The sequence below is a fragment of the Dasypus novemcinctus genome, chromosome 4, assembly GCF_030445035.2.
Source record: "Dasypus novemcinctus isolate mDasNov1 chromosome 4, mDasNov1.1.hap2, whole genome shotgun sequence".
In the NCBI taxonomy this organism is placed as follows: Eukaryota; Metazoa; Chordata; class Mammalia; order Cingulata; family Dasypodidae; genus Dasypus; species Dasypus novemcinctus.
Window position 1 is genome coordinate 79108986 of NC_080676.1, and position 21949 is coordinate 79130934.

The 21949-nt window shown below is 39.0% G+C and overlaps 1 protein-coding gene across 1 annotated transcript; it reads right to left on the reverse strand.

The window, feature by feature from the left end:
• Positions 1-13803: 13803 nt before the first annotated feature.
• On the reverse strand, positions 13804-14169 carry LOC101431278 (small ribosomal subunit protein eS12-like). The gene has a single exon (XM_058296417.2). The coding sequence runs from the start codon at positions 14167-14169 to the stop codon at positions 13804-13806; it is 366 nt and encodes a 121-aa protein (XP_058152400.1).
• Positions 14170-21949: the final 7780 nt, after the last annotated feature.

The window sequence follows — 21949 nt, forward strand, 5'->3', positions numbered from 1 at the left end:
TACAATAGACTTGACTCCTGCTGTAAGCCACAGTAGCAGCATCAATTTGCTGGATATAGCCCCTCTGGACTGGGGAGAGGGCTCTGACCCTCTGCCAGCTAGCCCAGATGACACAGGTATTAAACTAAACTATAAATCTAGAAACAAAATACTAGAGCTCAGGCACAGTATCCTTCTCAAGAAAGAAGACAGAAAGTCACCACATGAGAAGAGTAGAAAGGTACCCAGAGAAAAGTAAAAACATAAAGCAAGAGACAATAGGGAAAAAAAAAAGATTCAGGTATTAAATGGCAGACATTTCAGAGAGAACAAAATCCAGAGAAATTCACAATTCTCCCAATAACTCTCAAAAAGTCTTTGTTTTTTTCTTAGTAAATTGTATAGAGATTTATTTCGTGTAAAAACTTACAGTTATTACCTGAGAGAACACACAATTGGAGGACACTTTTGGTGAGAAGGCCGAGGTTTCGCAGAGCCAGATTTAAGTGACGTCTCGGGATTCTACATGACATGGACAAAGTTGACCAAAGGTCTTCAAGAGGAGCAACTGCTGTGCTGGGGTAGAAAGTCCACTGGGAAGGTAGAAAATGTTGTCATTACAGGGAAGTTACCATGTACCCCAGGGAAGGGACTGTCATGAAAGCGTCTCCTAAAATTGTTCATTTTAGAAATATTCAGCTGACTCTATGGGAGTTGTCAGGGTGATGAGAGTCCTGTGAAAATACCCACATGGCTGAGGAATGTCATTCTGCCTTCTACAACAGATAGGAAACATCAACATCTGTCTTTTACCATCTCAGAATCTCACTCTTTCTTTTAATATAATCCAGTTATCTAGGTCTACCAATTTCTGCCAATTCTGTCAAAAAAAATTTTTAAACCAGTGCCTTGTACATGGGAAACAGGCACTCACAAGTACTCAATCGCTTGAGCTACACCTGCTCCTGTCCACCTCTTTTTACTCCTTTTTCCTTATCCTTGCTGGTGCCGTTACCATACTTGCTTTACAAGAAGAAAAACAAGTTTTAAGTACCCACACACACAGTGTGGTGGAGCTGAGACTGAAATATATTTTCCACTTTTTAATTATTTGTATATGTATATGCTATACTGCCCCTTTCCTCAAATGACGAAATCATTGGCCAATATTTTAAACGAAAGAGCTGGGAGACAAATACACTATTTGAACTCTCACATCGTGAGACTGCAAGGATCACATTACTAACATGGAACACGATCTAGGCCAGGGGTTGGCAAACTTTCCCTACAAGGCCAGAGAATAATTTTTCTTTGCCTGACCATAGGTCTCTACCGCAACTACTCAACTCTGAGCTTGCAGCGGAAAACCAGGCACAGAGATTAAGCAAAGGAATGCACTTGACTGGGTTCCAATGCAACTTCATTTACAAAAAGGGACAGCAGGTGGGATTTGGCTCTGGGTCCTGGTGTGCTGATCCCTGATCTAATGCAAATAAATGCTCAGCCACCCTGTGCCTGGTATTGCAAATCCTAGTCTCCCTTTTCCCAACTGTTTCTTTTGTGTTAAGCCCATTTATTTGAGCATATTCTTCAGTTCAGTCATTTTCATATTGACCATCACTTCCTACACCTTTCTGAAACACCTTCCTTACCCTTTCATGAGGAAACAACCTCCTCTGCCTTCTTTCTGACAACTTTTTCCTGAACTCCTACCATGCGTCAGGCCCAGAGCTAAATATTGGGGACAAATTGAACCTGGTTCGTTTCCTCATGGAGTAAATAAGCTAATGGGAGAGACAGAAAATAACCAGAGAAGTAGTACAATAAATTTCAAACATTTGGAAGTCCATATACTGGTAAATAGAAACATCATTCATCCTGTTGTACAAGAAAAAAGCCCAGAGGTCATTCTAGATTCCTTCCCTTGTTTTGCCCCTAGCCTGCATCCAGTCCATGAGCAAATACTATTGGTGCTACCTTTAAAATATAAGCTGAATCTGCAACTTCTTTTGATCCTCATTTCACTCACCCTGATTCGAGACATCACTGCTTCCTTGGAAGACAAGAATGACAAGGTCTCTGCCCACAAGAAACTTGTAACCTAACGATTTGTTTGGCTGGTAAGTGCATGAAAGGATATTTTAAAAGAAATGCCATTTAATGTAGAAATTAAATCAGTTTTCTTTTTTCCCTTTTGTTTAAGATATTGTTAAAACCTTTTTAAAATATGAGTTAATGGACAGGCTAAGCAATAGCCCTCTCATTCACTTAGGGTTGGAGTGTTAACTTCTTTGATATTTTTGGAAATGATTTTAGGTGACAGTTATTAAATTAAAATCTTAAATGTTCATATACCCTTTTGATCTATTATTTATATAAATAGGAATTTTTTTCTATAATGTAAAAGGTGTTGTAAAAGCTGTAAAGGATGATGTATAACTATGCAATAATAGTCATTATAATATTTGCTTTATCAGCAAAAATTTAGAATAAACCTAAATGCTGATCAACAGAATAGGTAAATAAAATGAATTTGGAAAATATCTTTACAATCAAATTAATTGATACATTTATGCTTCTTTATCTTCTTCAAGAGAATGCAAGTCCTGTGAGGTCAGGGACCTTGTGTGTAGTATTTTTTCCCTGCTGTATCTCTAGGACCAAGCACACTGAGTAGAGCAAAGTTAAAAAACAGTCTATGAACAGATACATGAGTGGATGATAGATGAATGGATTAATGGGTGCTGATATGGAAAGATTCTACTAGAATTTTTATTTTTAGAAGAAAATATATTTCACTTGTCAGCAAAAAGACCAGTTAAGGGGATAAAAAGCATTTTTAAATTGCAAGAGAGGAGAGAATAATTGAGTGCCTGACAAGAATCAGGAAAAAAAGGGAATTGAAAAAAATTAGATTTGCTGAACTCTTTCTCCATATCTTCCCTATCCCCAGTCTGCTTTTTTCTAAACTGTGTTTTAACTTGAGGGACCACCCCGCCCTCCTTCAACAATTCCTTCCTTTTCTCTTCCTGCCTTCTTGACTGGGTGAAAAATCCAGTTTCCACCATGGCAGATAGAGGCCAGTCTGTGAGGAGAAAAGACTGCAGAGTTGCCCAGTTGCACTGGGTAGTAGAGAGCACATTTGGTGAGGACTTCTGGGATGATGGTCAAGAGTCATGCCTTCAGACGTTAGCAAAGCATTTGAGCCTGAAATCCAGCAAATATGCAGCCAATTCCTACTCTCTAGTTTTTCAAGGTTGCCCAGGACAGCTGACAAAATGATGATGATGGGTCAGCTTCATCCCAAAAGCAAGGGGTAGCAGTTTGATATAGTTATGAATTCCAAAAATAGATATGGATTATGCTTGTAATCTGATCTGTACCTGGGCATGATTGAATTATGATTAGGGCATTGAGTGCCCACCCTTTGGTGGGTGGGGACTCACAGATAAAAGGCATGGCAAAGAACAGAGTTGGGGATTTCTGATGTTGGAATTTGATGCTGAAGACTTAAAGTACAGCCCCAGGAAGTCAGCACGCAGAGGAAAAAGAAGCCAGCCCCAGTAAGGAAAGAACCTTGAACCCAGAGAAAAGCAAGCCCCAGGAATGTAGGAACCCAGGAAGCCTGAACCCTCGCAGACGTCGGCAGCCATCTTGCTCTAACACGTGAAAATAGACTTTGGTGAGGGAAGTAATTTATGCTTATGGCCTGGTATCTGTAAGCTCCTTCCCCCAATAAATACCCTTTATAAAAACCAACCCATTTCTGGTATTTTGCATCAGCACCCCTTTGGCTGATTAATACACAAGGTATACCTTCAACTGCAAGTAAAACCCTCTGTCCTGTAATACCTAAATCCCTTCTCAACTTGAAGCAGAGTAGACATTGCCCCAAATCCCTCAAGACTGGGGAGTGAACAAAAGTAAAGGGGGAGTGTAACTGCTGAATAAAGGGGATTCTTTGTTATTGTAATTATTATTTTGTGTTATCTGAGTAACTTGTAACATAGATATAAAAAATAAATTTTAAAAGATTCTGGGGAAAAAATGAGCAAAGGAGAGTATTGTCACCTGGGGTGGGAGCACATGGCATGAGAGGTAGTGAAGTGTCTGGAAGGAACAGTAGGGGCAGCTCAGTGTTCTCTCTTACCCTAGGGGAAGATCCCATGCAAGTTATAAGGCATAGACTACGGTGGGGATATTATGCCTTCATTCCGGCTAATCCATTTATTAGTTATAGGCAGCCGATGCCCCAGGGACAGAACCCTTATCCCAGGATCTGGTTCTGTTTCTGAAAGTCTGATGGGCTCATTCCTCCTTCTTTCTCTAAGGTAAGCTTTCCTCCAACTTCCTCTCCCCCTGGTCTACGGGAAGTTCTAAGACTCCTCCCTAACTCCTGACAGCACCCTTGTTCAAACCTGGAGAGCTAAGAGGAGGAGAGAAGGCAAGATGCGAAGGAAATTTTGTCAGTTCCTTCAGGAATCAAAATATCCACTCAGTGAGGGGAGTGGGGAGGAGTCAGAAAAAGGGGCAAGAGAGCCAGAAAAAGTAGAAAAGGGCAGGAATGGATTCTGGAGCCAGACTGCATCTAGTCTCCACCATTTACTAGATTTGTGACCTTGGGCAAGTTATTTAACCTCTCAGGGTTCTCATGGGGTTAAAGGAGTTAATATCACTAAAGCATTTAGAACAGTGGCTACCTTCAGGAAGAAGATAGGTCTGGAAGGAGCCAGATACATAATAAGAAATAGCAGCTTTTATTTGTTTATATGTCTATTGACTGATTGATGGAAAGGTTGCACACTTATTCACTTATAGTGTGCCAGGCTCTGTTCTAAGTAGTTTCTTTGCATTTAATTCTCATGGCAAACTTCTAAAACAAATTATCCCTCTTTCATCAGTAAGGACAACTTGGGCTTATATGGGCACCACGATTTGATCAAAATTAACACTCAGGAGGTGGCAGAGCCAGATTGTAATTCAGATCTTCCTGACTCCAAAGACTTGGCTTGGAACTGTCACTCTTTAGAGATGAGACACAGAAATCATAAGTACTTAGAGAAAGAATAAAATGGGTTTTGGAGATGGATAAACAGAAAATCAGAGGCCGAGAAGGAGAATGAAGGAGGGAAAGACACTAAAACTGTTTGAGCCATGATTCATGATTAAGGAGAGAAATAAACTGAATCCTTGGAGTTAGAGGCATACTCCCCAAAAGCACATGACTGAAGTCTGACATAATATTATAATGCTGTCTGAAAACCAGGTGGCTAGGGGTAAGTCCTTATGGGTGTTTACCAAGATCTGAGGTAGGACAGTTTCTGTGCACATGACAGAGCCAGTGAAAGTTTGATTACTCCTGAAGGCCCATGCCTTTCTTCACACCATTCCGACCAAGTGTCTAATCATATGACTTCAAAAGTGACAAAGCAGCAGCCTGAGCATCAAAGGATGAGCCCAGAAAGATGTGGATGCCCTCAAGCCATGGGACATCGCTGGAATACCACGCAATAGGAGACCTTTGCGTGAATGGCTAGTTTCTTCTTGTCCTATTTGCTCCCACCATCTTTTTTTTTCTTCCCAGGATGTCCTCCTTTCATCTTTGCCTTTTTTCTCTAAATTCAGCAGTTTTTAGTTTTTGTTCTTGCTATATTTTCTGTCAGGGGTATAATTCCTGACCTTTGCCCCATTCTTCTTGAAGGGTAAAAATCCATCCTCCAAGGCTTGTACCTATTGCCTCCCTCACCCTAGGGAGAATTAGAATGAGGGGATTAAATAATGAATTCCAGGGGATTAAAAGTTCAAGGATCCTTCTCCAGTGCTCACAGTTCATGTCTGTGGTCTGAGCAGATAATGTTTACATCTAAGAGAACCTGGCACACTCAATAAAGTCTTCCTCAGCCGAAACCTCTATTTTCTAAATCAAATAGCAGCACTGTATATTTTCAGAAAAGTGGGGCAGATGGTTTGAAATTAAGATCCACAAGAGAAGAGACTGTCTTTCATTCATCCCTGTATTCCAGAGCTCAGCAGAATGCGTGATGTCTGGTCACTTATTCCGGAAATATTCCTTGAGTGTCTGTTTGTGTCATGCATTGTACACAAGCAGATAAAACAGGGGACAAGACAAAGTCCCTGACCTCATGGAGTTTACATTCAGGTGAGCAAGTCAGTATGTAAACATGTAAATTCACAATAAATTTCAGGGAGTTATAAGTGTTATGAAGAAAATAAAGCAGAGTAAGGGAAAAGAGTGCTGAGCTGTTGGAGGATGTTTAGGAAGGGTCAAGGAAGGCCTCTCTGAGAAGGTATGTGTGTGGGTGTATATATATATACATATATTAGGTGTGTGTAACTTCATTCTTTTTCTCTCATTTTTAAGAGATGGGTGGACTTCCATTAATCAAAATTTGGAAGGAGACAAACACTAAAACCAATGTTTAAAGATGGCCCTGTGTAATCGAATGACTGAAATCTTCAAGTCCAAACAGATTTTACAAAAAATCGTTCTTTAAGGACACAAATATAATTATGTAGTAATCATATAGGTAAGTTGAAAGTAAAAGCATGAAAAAACATATACTATGCTAACATTAATAAAGAAAGCTGAAGTGACTATATTGATATCAGACAAAGGAGACTTCAGAACAAAGAAAATGACCAGGAATAGAGAGGGATGTTACACAATGATGAGAGGGTCAATCTGCCAAGAGGGACTGAGTAATTCTTTCCTAAACATATAGACACTAGACAACAAATCTATGAAGCAAAAACTGATAGAACTGAAAAGAAAAACAGGAAAATCCATAAATATATTGGAGTTCTCAGCATCCCTATCTTAATAATTGAAAAAAAAATGAAATGGAATGATTAACTCTCTTAGAGGATTGCAGTAAAGATTTAGTGAATGAATGTCTAAACTCTTCAATAGTTGCCAGCAGGATATACAAAGTCAACTATAATATAAATGATCTCTGACTCTACAGAGCTCATATCTAATGGGGAAGATAGATAAACGCTCATGATCAAATGTGGCTACGTGAAGTAATAAGGAAATTCAGAGTAAGGCTGTAAAACATAGAAATCAGTCTAACCTATTTTTTTGGAGCCAGAAAAGGCTTCCTTTTGAGCAAGCGTCATTTAAACTGAGTCCTGAAGTAAAAGAAGGTCTCCAGATGAAGAAAATGGATGAGTGCTCTAGGAAGAGGAATAGCATTTAGCCACATGAGAAAACTTGCTCATCAAAAATAAATAGTAGGGAAGTGGATGTGGCTCAACCAGTTGGGTGCCTGTCTACCACAAGGGAAGTCCTGGGTTAGGGTCCCAGTGCCTCCTAAAAGAAGACAAGCAGACGCCACCCCCACTGCAACAATGCCTTTCCCCACAACGAGCTAGATGCCGTCCCCACCGCAAGCAGATGCCACAAGCCAGGAGATGCTACAGCCCATGGGGAGCATATGTGGCTCAGGCTATTGGGCACTCGCCTCTCATATGGGAGGTGGTTTGGTTCCAGGTGCCTCCTGGAGAAGGTGAGCACACAGTGAGAAGACAGATGAGAGAAATTTTCGGGGGGGGTGGGGGGGGGGGAGGAGGGAGGGGTGATAAATAAAGAAAAATAAAAAGGAAATAAATGAATCTTTTAAAAAATAATAAAAATAAATAAATAAATAGTATCATTTTACATTCCCACCAACAATGAATAAGTGTTCCTATCTCTACACATCCTCTCTAACACTTGTTTTCTGTTTTTTTAATAGTGGCCCTTCTAATAGGTATAAAATGATATCTCATTTTAGCTTTGATTTGTATTTTCCTAATTGCTAATGATGTTGAACAGTTTTCCATGTGCTTTTTCATATTTCTATTTCTTCTTGGACAAATGTCTGCTCAAGGCTTTTGCCCATTTCCCCCCCCCCCCCGCCCTTTTTTAAAAATTTCTCTTTGCCCATTTTTAATAGGATAGTTTGTCTTTTTATTGTTGAGTTGTAGCATCTCTTTATATATCATAGATACTAAGCCCTTATCAGATATGTGATTTTCAAAATTTTCTCCCATTGAATTGGCTGCCTTTTCACCCTTTGAGAAAGTCCTTTGACTTTTAATTTTGAGGAAGTACCATTTATGTATTTTTCTTTTGTTGTTTATGCTTTGGGTGTAAGATACAAGAAACTACCATATACCACAAGACTTTGAAGATGTTTCTCTACGTTTTCTTCTAGTAGTTTTATGAACCTCGCTACCCCCATCCTCTCACCCTAAGATGGCAGCCTCCTCTGTTTGCTTGTTGTTTTTGCTCATTGTTTGTGTTTGTTATCTGCTCATTGTTTGTTGTTGTTGTTTTCTCATTGTCTGTTCATTGTTTTTAGCTTGTTGTCTGTTTGTTTCCTTTTTTGGAGGCACCAGGAACCAAACCCAGGCTCCCATGTGGGAGGTAGGTGCTTGACTGCTTGAGCCACATCTGCTCCCCTGTAACTGGCTTTTATATTTAGGTCTTCGATCCACTTTGAGTTGATTCTTTAATAGGCAGTGAATAGGAGTCCTCTTTCAGTCTTTTTTTTTTTTTTTTTTTTTTAGGTATTGGGGATGGGGATTGAATCTGGGACTTCATATGTGGGAAGCCCAGGCTCAACCACTGAACTACACAGGCCCCCCCAAGTTAGTTTTTCCTTTTTTGTTTTTTTTTAACAAGTCAATTTAATTAATATATATTAATAAAGCATACAATTCATCTGAAGTGTACAATCAATGCTATTTGGTATAATCATATAGCTGTGCATTCATCACCTCAGTCATCATTATAAACAAACTAACAAGAAAATTCTTCACCTCTGGATTTGTTTTGTTTTTAGGAGGTACCAAAAATCATGCATGGGAAGCAGGTGCTCAACCACTTGAGTTACATCTGCTCCCCTCTTACATTCTTTTGTTTGTGGGTATCCAGTTCTCCCAGCACCTTTTTGCTGAAGAGACTGGTGTGTCCCAGTAATGTAGACTTAGTACATTTCTCAAAAACTATTGGCTGGGGAAGTGGATGTGGCTCAAGCAGCTAGGTGCTTGCCTACCACATGGGAGATCCCAGGTTTGTTTCCCAGTGCCTCTTAAAGATGAGCAAGACAATGAGCTGATGTTACATGCTGCTGTGGTGAGCTGCTGCAACAAGATGATGCAATGAAGAGACATAGTGAGGAAACACAATGAGAGAAACAACAAGCAGGCAGCAGAGATGGTTCAAGTGATTGAGTATCTCCCTCCCACATGGGAGGTCTGTGTTTGGTTCCCAGTGCCTTCTAAAAAAGAATATGAACAGGGACGTGGACTTGGCCCAGTGGTTAGGGCGTCTGTCTACCACATGGGAGGTCCTCAGTTCAAACCCCAGGCCTCCTTGACCCGTGTGGAGCTGGCCCATGCACAGTGCTGATGCGCGCAAGGAGTGCCCTGCCATGCAGGGGTGTCCCCACGTAGGGGAGGCCCATGCGCAAGGAGTGTGCCCCATAAGGAGAGCCGTCCAGCGCGAAAGAAAGTAGAGCCTGCCTAAGAATGGCACCGCCCACACGGAGAGCTGACACAACAAGATGACAAAACAAAAAGAAACACAGATTCCCGTGCTCCTGACAACAACACAAGTGGACAAAGAAGAAGACGCGGCAAATAGACCTAGAGAACAGACAACTGGGGCAGGGGAAGGGGAGAGAAATAAATAAATAAATAAATCTTTAAAAAAAAAGAATATGAACAGCGAGCAGACAGCAAGCATAAACAATGTGAGGGAAGAAATAAATGAATAAAATAAATCTTTTTAAAAATCTAGTTGGCTGTAGACGTGAGGGTTTATTTCTGGACTCTCAATTTTATTCCACTGGTCAGTGTGTCTATCTGTTGCCACTACCATGCTGTTTTGTTTTTTAATTTATTTCTCTCCCCCTCCCCCAGTTGTCTGCTCTCCGTGTACATTCGCTGTGTGTTCTGTGTCTGCTTATATTCTTGTCAGCAACACCAGAAATCTGTGTCACAATTTGTTCCATCATCTTGCTGTGTCAGCTCTCCTTGTGTGCCGTGCCACTCCTGGGCGGGCTGACTTTTCTCGCATGGGGCAGTTCTCCATATGGTGCGTACTCCTTGCGTGTGGGGTTCCCCTACACAGGGGACATCTTGCATGGCATGGCACTCCTTGCACGCATCAGCACTGTGTGTGGGCCAGCTCATCACACAGGTCAGGAGGCCCTAGGTTTGAACCCTGGACCTCCCATGTGGTAGGTAGACACTCTATCTGTTGAACCAAATCTGCTTCCCTGCCATGCTGTTTTGACCACTGTAACTTTGTAATATGTTTCAAGGTTAGGCAGTGAGGGTCCTCCCACATCACTCTTCTTTTTTAGGATGTTTTTGGCTATTTGGGTGCACTTTCCCTTCCAAATGAATTTGGTAATTGCCTTTTCTATTTCTGTAAAGTAGGCTGTTGGAATTCAGATTGGTATTGCATTAAATCTATATATTAGTTTGGGTAGGACTGACATCTTCATGACATTTAGTGTTACAATCCATGAACATGGAATATCTTTCTATTTGTTTAGGTTTTCATTGATTTGTTTTAGTATTGTTTTGTAGTTTTCTGAATATAAGTCCTGTACATCTTTGGTTAAATTGATTCCTAGGTATTTGAGTCTTTTCGTTGCTATAGTAAATGGGATTTCCAACCCCCGCTCCCTGATTTCCTCCACAGATTGTTTGCTACTAATGTACAGAAACATTATTGATTTTTGCATGTTGATCTTTTGTCCTGCCACTTTGCTGAACTCATTTATTAGCTCAAGTAGCTTTGTTGTAGACATTTCAGAATTTTCTAAATATAGGAGCATGTCATCCACAAATAGTGAAAGTTTTACTTTCTCTTTTCCTACTTGGATGCCTTTTATTTTTTCTTATCTAATTGTTTGAGCTACAACTTCTAGCACAATGTTGAATAACAGTGTTGATAGTGGACATCCATATCTTGTTTCTTATCTTTGGGGGAAAGTTTTCAACCTTTCTCCATTGATTATGCCATTGGCTATGGGTTTTTCTTATATGCCTCTGTTGGTCTACCAAATAGGTGCTGATGCAAAGTACCAGAAATCTGTTTACAAAGGGTATTTATTTGGGGTAAAAGCTTACAGTTCAAGTCCATGAAAAGTCCAACTCAAGGCACCATAAGAGATGTTTTCTCACCCAAGTCAGCTGCCACATTTTGAAACAAGATGACAGGAGATCTCTGGCTGGTCTCTGCCTCCCCCTCCAGGTTTCTGCTCTCAGCTTCAGAGGCTCTACCTTCTTCCTGATTTCAGATGCAAGCTGGCATAGAGCTTATCTCTTTCTGGGTCTCCTAAATAAGTTTGGCTGTGCTGCTCCCTTCCCAAGCTCAGCAGTAAACTATTAGCCAAAAGACTTCTCTCTCCCCAGGGCCTCAACTGCTTGAGCTTTCTCCTCTCTGTCACATGGCAGGGTAAAAGATGACAACTCTCTTTCTTCTTGTGTCTATCTGTCCCTATGAGTCCATTTATATCAGACACAACAAGGGGGTGGGGAATCAACCTGAGTAGTGTCTTACTGACTTATTTGAATCAAAAGCCCTGAAACAATTTTTGTAGGTAATCTAATCAAAGGAACTTCAATTGAATTTAATGCAATTAAAGGGTACTACACACAGAGGACTAGATTAGTTTACTATCTTTCTCTTTTTTGGGATTCAAAAAATAATCTCAAACTGCCACAGTGTCCTTTATCATATTGAGGAATTTTCCTTCTATTCTTATCTTTTGAAGTGTTTTTATTTTTCTTCAATAAAGGATTCTGCATTTTGTCAAATGCCTTTTTTTGCATAGATCAAAATGATCATACATTTTTTCCCCCTTCAATTTGTCAATGTAGTGTATTATGTTAATGGATTTTCTTTTGTTGAACCACCCTTGCATTCCAGGAATAAATTCCTCTTGATCATGGTGTATAACTCTTGATATGCTATTGGATTCTATTTGCAAGTACTTTTGTTGAGAATTTTTGCACCTATGTTCATTAGAGAGATTGGCCAGTAATTTTCTTTTCTTGGAGTAACTTTACCTGGATTTGGTATTAGGGTGATACAGAGTACATAAAATGTTCAATAATTTTTCCTTCTCTTCAATTTTTTGGAAGAGTTTAAAGAGGATTGGTGTTAATTATTCTGGAAAAGCTTGGCAGAATTTGCCTGTGGAGCCATCTTGTCCCAGAAATTTCTTTGTTGGAAGATTTTTTAAAATGACTGGTTCAATCTCTTTAAATGTGATTGGTTAGTTTAGTTTTTTTATTTCTTGTAGAGTCAATGTAGGTTGTTTGTGCATTTCTAGGAATTTGTCCATTTCATCTAGGTTTTCTAATTTGTTGGCATACAGTTTCTCATAATACCCTCTTATGATCCTTTTCATTTCTGTGGGGTCTTTCTGTAACTTCCCATTTTCATTTTGGTTTTATTTTTATTCATCTTCTCTCTCAATTTCTGTTATTCTAATTAAGGGTTTGTCAATTTTATTGATCTCAAAGAACCAACTTTTGGTTTTGTTGATTTTCCTTATTGTTTTTTGGTTCTCAATTTCATTTATTTCTACCTTCTGTATTCTCCTCCAAGCCTCTCTTTCCTACATTTTTCTTTCAGGCTGTCAGGCTGCTTTTAATACTTCCTGCAAAAGCAGATTCTTTTTTACAAACTCTCTTAGTTTCTGTTTATTTGTGAATATTTTAAATTCACCTTCATATCTGATGGACAGTTTTGCTGGATAAAGAATTCTTGGCCAGCAATCTTTCTCTTTCAGTATCCTAATTATGTCATACCACCATCTTCTTGCCTCTATGGTTTCTCATGAGAAATCTGCACTATGTCTTACTGGGTGTCTCTTGTATATGATGGCTTGCTTCTTACTTGCTGCTGTCAGGACTTTATCTTTGACCTTTGACATTCTGAATAGTTTGTGTCTTGGAGTAAGTTTATTCACTTTTATTCTGATTGGGGTATGCTGTGTTTCTTGGGCATGTAAATTCATTTTTCAATGAGTGTTGGGAAATTTTCAGCCATATATCCTTGAATACTCTTTCTGTCCCCTTTCCTTTTTCTTATCCTCTGGAACTACCAAAACATGTATGTTACGCTTCATATTCTCATTCAATTCATTCAACTCCCTGAGCTCCTGCTCAACATTTTCCATTCTTTTCTATCTCTGTTCTCTCTTCCATTTCAGATGTTCTATCTTCTGCATCACTTATTCTTTCTTCTATCATTTCAAGTCTGTTCTTGTGTGCCTCTAACATGTTTTTTTATTCTTTTAGGAGGCAGGGGGGATTGCACCCTGGACCTTGTACGTGGGAAGCAGGCACTCAACCACAGAGCTACACCTGCTCCCTCTAATATGTTTTTGATCTCACCTATCATGTCTTTCATTCCCATAAGGGGTGCTATTTTTCTATTCAGGTTTCAAATTCTTCTTTGTGCTCACCCAGTGTCTTCTTGTTGTCCTTTATCTTTTTCAGCCACATTGTGTTTCAACTCATTGACTTAATACAGGAGATTTGTATCAATCTCATTGATTAGACGTCTTGAATACTGTGGCTCACGTGGAGCTTTGATATATTCCTTTGCTTGTGCCATTTCTTTCATTTTCTTAGTATGGCTTATAATTTTTTGCTGGTGTCTAGGCATCTAATTATGATGGTGAGTTTAGGCTGATGCTCAGTTTCTCTTTTGCATAGGGATTTAATGGCAGGAGGTTGCATGTTACTGTCATTTTTTTTTTTTTTTGAGAGCAAAGTTTTTTTATTTGTTCATTTCTTGCATTTAAAATATTCTTCAATGACATCGTTGGCCTGAGATTCTTGGCCATAGTCCTTAACAACCACACAACTGCAGCCAACTACTTTACCAGGTTTGTCCTCTCTGTTGATTTTATAGAGGCCTACCCATTTGCCTAGTTTCTTGATGTTGTCAACCCTAATTAGGTTGATTTGGTGCTCAGCACAAAGGGCCTCCACCAGTTTGACATACATGGGTTCATCACAGTTGGAGGCAAGCACACAAAGATGGGCTTGGCACTTGTCTAAGGTTTTGGCAGCTTTGCGGATTCCACGTGCTAGGCCATCGTGGATGAGGGCAGTTTTTAGCACCTTTTGTAATGCAGTGTTGACGTCCATTACACCTCCAGCAACAATGCCTTCCTCAGCCAGGGCAGTGGGTTAAGGGTGGAGACAAATCGTGAAATCCCCCGAGCCTCCGCCTCCGCACAGCTCCGCAGCGGCAGGGAAAGAGCTGTTACTGTCATTCTTTGATTCTTGGTCCAAACTGTTCTAGGCTTTTAGAATTATCTCTTTTTAGTTGCTCAAATCTGGGCTCTGGACGCAATAATGGGTTACAGATCCACTTCCAAGGTTCTTGTGGAAGGAGGTTGAAAAGGTCAGGAAAAGCCTCCCTTATTTACATTTAATTTTCTCACATGCACTTCCTTGATCAGCCAGCAGATGGCAGTCTTTGATAGTCCCCTCAGTTCAAACCCTTGGAGTGTGTTTGCTACAACACCAATTTTAACAGTGTGATGGAGGATACTGCCTCAAGGCTATCCAGAGCCTTGCAGATCAAACTTGCTTAGAGGTTGTTCTGCAACCTTTGCTGAGAGCCAACTCCCTTTTTGCCTGTAGGAAGTAATTCAACCCCCACTGCATCCCCCAAACCAGTCCTGGTCAGTAGGGAGGGTGCTTGAGAGGGTCAGATCTCTTTAATCCCTCTGCCAGCTCCCATGGTAAACAATGGCGTGTTTCCACCCATCTTGGAAGGCTCATGGGACTCAGCAGACCAAATTTGTTAGCTAAAAGCTGAATCAGCCTTAGGCTACATCCCTCTCTGCTGCCTTTTCTGGGGAGGTGGACCCCTATAGCCCCCTCCAGCCATAGCTGCCAACCAGAGGCCAGAGAGTTCCAAGCTGTTTGCTCACATGGTGTGGAATGGGTGCTGGCAGCTGCAGCTTTAACTCACGGTTTCACCATTGAGACTGTTCTCATTTGCTCTTTCTTTTCTGGGTGCTGTCCAGCCTTTCCCTAGTGTCCCAAACCCTAGAACATTCTCTTCCCAGGTTGTTTCTACCTGTCCCCTAGCTATTTTTGTGGAAGAGAAGTGAGTCATGTGTTTCTCTAATCTACCATCTTCCCGGAAGTCTCTAATGCTGTTTTGAGATTCTGAAATTAAATGAAGACATTTATTTCAAAAATGTATTTAGTGCCTTTTTTCTTGTGATAGGTATGCAAATTAGCTTGAATTCCATATGTACCTGAGTTATTTTTATCATAAAGCCAGAAATGTATTAAAGCAGAGCAAATTGCAGTATATGTAATCCTGAACTCATGGCCATGTCTCAGTTCGTTTTTTCTTAGATTGAAATGTACCAAAATTCAATGTGACATTAAAATGCTAAATGTCCTATTATTTGAGTCATACAACTTTTTTTTTTTTTTCAGGTACTGGGTCCAGGGACTGAAACTTGGACCTCATATACGGCAAGCTGGTGCTCAACCACTGAGTCACAAAAGAATAATGGTATGTACAAATTTTGTATGCTTAGAACTTGCCACACCTGATGGTTTAGGCATTTTTATCAGTCCAATTTTAGAAAAAGGAAATTGAGCCTGAGAAAAGTAACTTTGCTCACAGTCAAAAAGTTAGAAAACAGTGGCTCTAGGATTTGAACCTAAGTCTGCCATCTAGGTAGAGTTCTTGTTCTTAAACCCAGTGCTACCTATGGTGCCTCTAGTTTGCCAAACTAAAACACAAGACAACTTAGCTGCCTGGTTTGCTGGGCTGGATTGAGCCATAGATTTTCATGTTGACTGTGGAATGTTTTACCTATGCTTCTCCTGTATGTCTTCTAGCCTTAGAAAAGGACCCCATCCAAGTAGTAGTCTAGATATTCCCCTGCAGGTCTAATAAGCATATAAACAAATAAAAGCTGCTATTTATTATTATGTATCTGGCTTCATTGGTGCCAGGAAGACCTAGTTATATGGTCATGGAAGATCTCTAAATGGGCCCTCCTCTAGGGAGGAACGAGATACAGTCCTGAAAAGTATTTACTTATCAATTCATATGCAAAAATTGTCTAATATCTAATAAAAATCACACTTAAAACACCAGTCACTTTAAGGGCCATTTTTATTAACATGAGAACAGCAAGTACAAGGTTCCTCTTAGTAAGTTCTTTCCATGGAAGATTCTGAGTTTATTAAAAATAAAACTTTTCATTTGCAAAATACATAAAAATATACAATCTAGTGATTAATTACAAAAAAGAAAGGGAAGGGGAGAAAAGCAAATGAAGAGAAAATGAGGAGAAAGAATTAGGGGTAGAGACACTAGAGAAATGCTAAAAGGAGAAAAGAGTACAAATTCACCTAACTGAGCCTGCAGAATAAGCTGCTGCTTTTAAACACCCTCCCCACCTGTTTCTCTTGTTTGTTTCTGCTGATTTGGGGAAGATTTTGTCTAAATAAGAAAAGGGGTTAGGTTGAGGGTATCAAAGGACAAAAAGTAACATCTTGAGAAATCCTCAGAATCCACAAGGGCTGATCTAAACACTACAGCAAAACACCCCAGTACCAGCCATGGAGTGCTTGCTTAGGTGTGTGTGTGGCCTTCTACCCACCTCCACCCCCACCCCAAACCAAGCTGGATGTTTCCTGTTCAGGTGCCTGTACTGCTCATTTTGATAACTCTTCCCAGGCAAAGTACTCATCTCTTTCCCCATCTAATCAAAGGCTATTTCTCCTCTAAAAACTGTACCCTTAGGATTCCCGGTCTTCCTGCTTCCAGTTATCCCTGTCCCTCAGAGGGCCCGCTAGTGTTCACTGCATAAGTGGTCAGCATTTTTAGGGTGTGAAAGAAACTTGGAGAACACCCTATATCTGAATTAATAAGTTACAGATTTGTATTCTTACATATTCAACTAATTTGGTCTCTTTCAGGCAATCAGTGTTTATTTTGCCTACTGTCAAGTTGGTTTTCTGGTGTTTTAATCTAGACCTTCAAGTTATTTCAATTTTGGTTCCATCCCCACCCATAAGTGAACTATTTCTATTGGTTCTTTGTGTCATTGTGGAGAAGAGGGTCTTTTTCAGGGGCTCTAATTAAATTTAAGCCTCTTATTAAAACTGTTTTCACCAAAGCCAACTGAATTTAAGTCTGCCTCATCTCCTGGATTACATCAGTGGTTCTCAATGCCAGTAGCATATTAGGATCACCTGGGGAGATTTTAAGACATACCAATGCCTTGGCTCCATCCCAGACCAATTAAGTCAGAATCTCAGGAGTGGAATAGTAGATTTAAGAACTTAAGGGGCAAGACAGTCCTATCCATCTGCCCCAGGGGCTCTAAGCCCCTTCTCAATTAGAGGTGAAGTGGGTATCACCATCCCAGAATCCTCAGGATTGGGGAATGAACGATGGACTAGAGTAGATTTACTATTATTCTACTATAGATTTATTGTTATTTTAGCAATGGAAGAACTTTTATCATCGATATGGAGGCAGTGGCAGAGGTTCTGAGAGGAGGGAGAGGGAAAAATAGATGTAATATGGGGACATTTTCTGGACATTGGAATTGTCCTGAATGACATTGCAGTGACAGATACAGGTCATTATATATCATGTCTAACTTACAAAATTGTGTGGGAGAGAGGTGAAACTATAATCCAAGCTTAGTGGCAATACTCTAATATGTGTTCATCAATCATGACAAAGGTACCATACTAATGAAGGATGTTGTTAATGTGGGAAAGTATGGAAAGGATAGGGAATGTCTACATTATTTTTAACTTTATTTTGTACATTTAATAATTGAAAATATAAACAATTAAAAACTAAAAAGAAAACACAGTTAAATAAAAACAAATATTTCTCAATTAAATATCCCCTAAATTTCTAATGTAGCATTTATGTAATCTAAGTATGTTTAAAATAAATAAATAAATAAATAAATAATAAATAAATAAATAAAAGCTCCCAGGGGATTCTAGTGTGCAGCTGGGGTTCAAAATGATTGGACTTCAACAACAAAATTCCTCTAAATAGCATCTTCTTTATTCTAACCACGTAAGACTCAATCAGGAAAACTCTCATTCCATACTTCTTATCTTGTATATTCTCCAAATCCTCTTTTTTTTTTGCCCCTTTGCCAATCACTTCCACCTATGAGAAAAACGTGGTTTATTCAGTCTGGGCAGATGATTCTGTTTTAGTCAATTCACAAATTTAATTTTCCATATAACCTCTGAAGTTTCAATGGCAAAAGCACTCTTCATTATCTTTGCTAACTTTCTAAAATTATCAGCTGCCATATTTGAATGTGCATCACTTGTTCTTATTTGAGTTTCCTTTGCTTCTGTTTCTGGCAATATTATGCTGAAAAAGAACTGGCTTCTAGGAGAAATAGATATCTCTACAATAATCATTGGAGACTTCAACACCCCACTCGCATCGTTAGATAGAACAACTAGACAGAAGATTAACAGGAAACAGAGAACTTGAACAATATGATAAACGAGTTAGACCTAACAGACATATACAGAACATTGAAACAGTTTTACACCTCCCAGGACTTTGTCAAAAGGGTGAAAAGGCAGCTCACTCAATGGGAGAAAATATTTGGAAATCACATGTCAGATAAGAGTTTAATATCCAGGATATATAAAGAGATATTACAACTCAACTGTAAAACGACCCTATTAAAAAATGGGCAAAAGATTTGAATAAACATTTGTCCAAAGAAGAAATAAAAATGGCAAAAAAAAAAACAAACCCAAAAACCAACATGAAAAATGTTCAACATCCCTAATGATTAGGGAAATGCAAATTAAAACTACAATGAGGTATCATTTCACACCTATCAGAATGGCCACTATTAAAAAGACAGAGAACTATAGTGTGGGAGAGGATATGGAGAGATAGGAACACTTATTCACTGTTGTTGGGAATGCAGAGTGGTACAGCCAGTATGGATGACTGTTTGGCAGTTTCTAAAGCACTACTTTCTTTCTCCCTCCCCCTCCCCTCCCCTCCCCTCCCGCCCTGCCCTTCCCCTCTCCCTCTCCCTCTCTCTCTCATTTTATTTCTATTTTTTTCTGTGTGTGTATGTGTGTGTGTGTGTGTGTGGGGGGGTGTTTAAAAAGTTTATTTTGTGCTTCAAAGTACTTTCCCAAGGAGTGGAGATTGGTTTTCATGACAAAGCATCATTGATGAACACTATTTTGCATGACAGTCTGAATTCAAAGTAACGTGTGTACATGCATTGTTCTAAAATACAGTGTAATCATTTGGATGTAATGGGGAGTTATTTGTGTTCTTATTCTTATTGAAAGGAACTGGCACAGTGGCTTCAAGAACAAATTTTAAAAATCACAAATCCAATTTTTCTTTGATTTGAGTATGGGCTAATTACTAAGGAACCATTCAGCAATAATGGTCCTCAAATACTGAATATCCTATGAAAGTACAGTTAATTAAGGGACTGCTGATTCTAAGAACTATGCAACCAATAAGGGAATCAGGTAAGGATTATAAACTTAGATGCCAAGTTCAGAGCAAAATATCAGTAATCATTGCACCTTGGCAATATCTACAAATAAGGTAGAAGGAGGGGAAAATAAGAATTATTGAATAATGTTAAATAAAAAGTGCATATAGAAATGGGGAAATTTTTTTCATTAAATTCATCACTTATTCCAATTTGATAAAGCTTGTAAGGAAAATAACTTATGGCAGAAGACTAGTTATATATTTGCTGTTCAGAACTTCTTGAGAGCAAAACTATGAATGCTGATTAACTTCCCCAGTTTAAACTTAATTGTCTTAAAACATGCTATTTTTAATGTAAATATCTGTGTAATGCCTTAAAATTTCAAAGCAAAAAGTAAAATCATATAGAAAGCCAGAAACTTCCATACAACTCAACAGATGTTTGCTTGTAGTTTTTGGTATGCAAAACCTTTTTCCACACATTGCACAGATGCCCTTTTTTTAGGCACAGCCATGACAATGATGAGAACCTGGTTGGTGCACAGAACTTTTACAAATTCTGCAAGTGGAGAACTTATTCTTTCCATGTGGATCAAATTTTGCTTTTTTTTTTTTTTTTTAAGTCAAAGGTTTGTTTTCATTCAGCTTTCTTCCACCACTCTCTGTGGTATTCCTTGCATCATCTTTCCAAGTATCTGGAGCGATGGCAGTACCAAGTTTCTTTTCACATTTCTCCAACACCATCTTCTTTCCGGCGATTCTCTTCCTAAAGCACTACTTTAAATGCTGGATGTCATATAAAAACATATCTTTAAAAATTTGTGACTAAGTTGGTAAAATCAGGGAATACTAAAAGAATCAGTTTAGAGGAGTAAGTGGAATACTAGAACCAAGAGCAGCCATAGTGAGGTTTGCTGACCCCTGGTGGTCAAGAGTGAAATTTTAATGGGCCATCTGCTTGGGGTAAAGGAGTCCAGAGTCCTAGCAGCAGGGTGAGAGGTCACATTTAAGAACCTCAGCCAGAATTCACAGAAGGGCAGCACATCATGCTGACTGAGACAGTGAGGATGTAAGCCTGTCCAAACCTGGCTCTGGGTGTCTGAAATCATTCTATGAATCCTAAAAACCACTGAGACAGAGATTAAGTTTAAAGTGGTCCAAAATTAGTATGGCTCCCCAGGTAACTGGCAAAAGCATGTACAAATTTCCTCTGTTAGGATTTTAACTCAGACCTTGAAGAATTACCATAGAAAAAATTCCAAGGAACATAAACTGAGATGCAATTACAAGTCAGGTGGAAAAAGCTTCTGGTGTTTTACTATTAAATATTTTGATAACTGTTAACATATAAAACATTCTTGTATAAGAATGCTGTACAGTCTAAATTAGAATCCCCTTTGATTTCCTTGTTAGCACTCTGGTCATTTCTACCTCAGCATTTATTACAATTAAAAATTATGAATTTACTTATGTATTTGTTTAATGTTTCCTTCTCTAGACTATTTCTATGAGAGCAGGAACCATTTCAGTTTATTTTTTATTCACTGTTGTATACCAGTACCTAGCACAAAGTGGATGCTCAATAAGTAGTTGTTGAAATGTTGCACACCAATGCAAGGTGTTAATAATAGGATAGTATATGGGAATCCTGTATTTTATGAATTTTATGTATGACTTGTTGATTGTTCTGTAAACACACAACTTCTCTAACAAAGAAAAAATTTTTTTTTCAATGTTGAATGACTAATTACTAAAAGGTGTGATAAGAAAAATGTTTCCTTGAGTAATGTCTCCATCTTGTGGCAATTTAGAATAATGCTATTTAAATAATATTTTCTTTATAATGTCGATTTTCATAGGATGATGTTCTAGGGTCATTTCCAAGACTGGTAGTAGAGTCTTTTTTTATTGGACTCTTTTATTGTGCTTTTTTATTGGAATTTTTTATTGTGCTTTTGAGATTTATTTATTTTTTTTGCTAGAGAATAGCACAGCCTCTTCAGTGCAGGCCTTTTGCCTACTAGATTTGCTTGGTGAAAAGAATTGTGCAATTAGGTAATTAATAAATACCATGTTACCTTGCCAAAAGGTAATTAATAAGCTTGGCTCAGAGTGATCACGAAGGGCATTTAGTGGCACATCCAGAGTCCGTTCCTTGCAGTGTCCTTAATATTTTATAAGGGTCTCTCTGCAGCAACCCCCAAGCCTCCATCACATATTCCTCTGTGCATAATGGCTAAAATTGAAATCGTGCCCAGGAATAGCCCTGCTGTACCATCACACACCAGGAGAGAGGGGTGAATTGTGCTCCTGTTAGCAATTCAGATTTTACCTGTATAAAGTTTTGCATACACGATCTGGAACAATTTTTAAAATATCAGTACATTAAGAAGAGCTACTTACCTATTATGGGAACCA

Coding starts and splice junctions, on each gene's coding strand:
- LOC101431278 (XM_058296417.2), bottom strand. CDS start 14,169: ATGGACGTCAACACTGCATTACAAAAGGTGCTAAAAACTGCCCTCATC.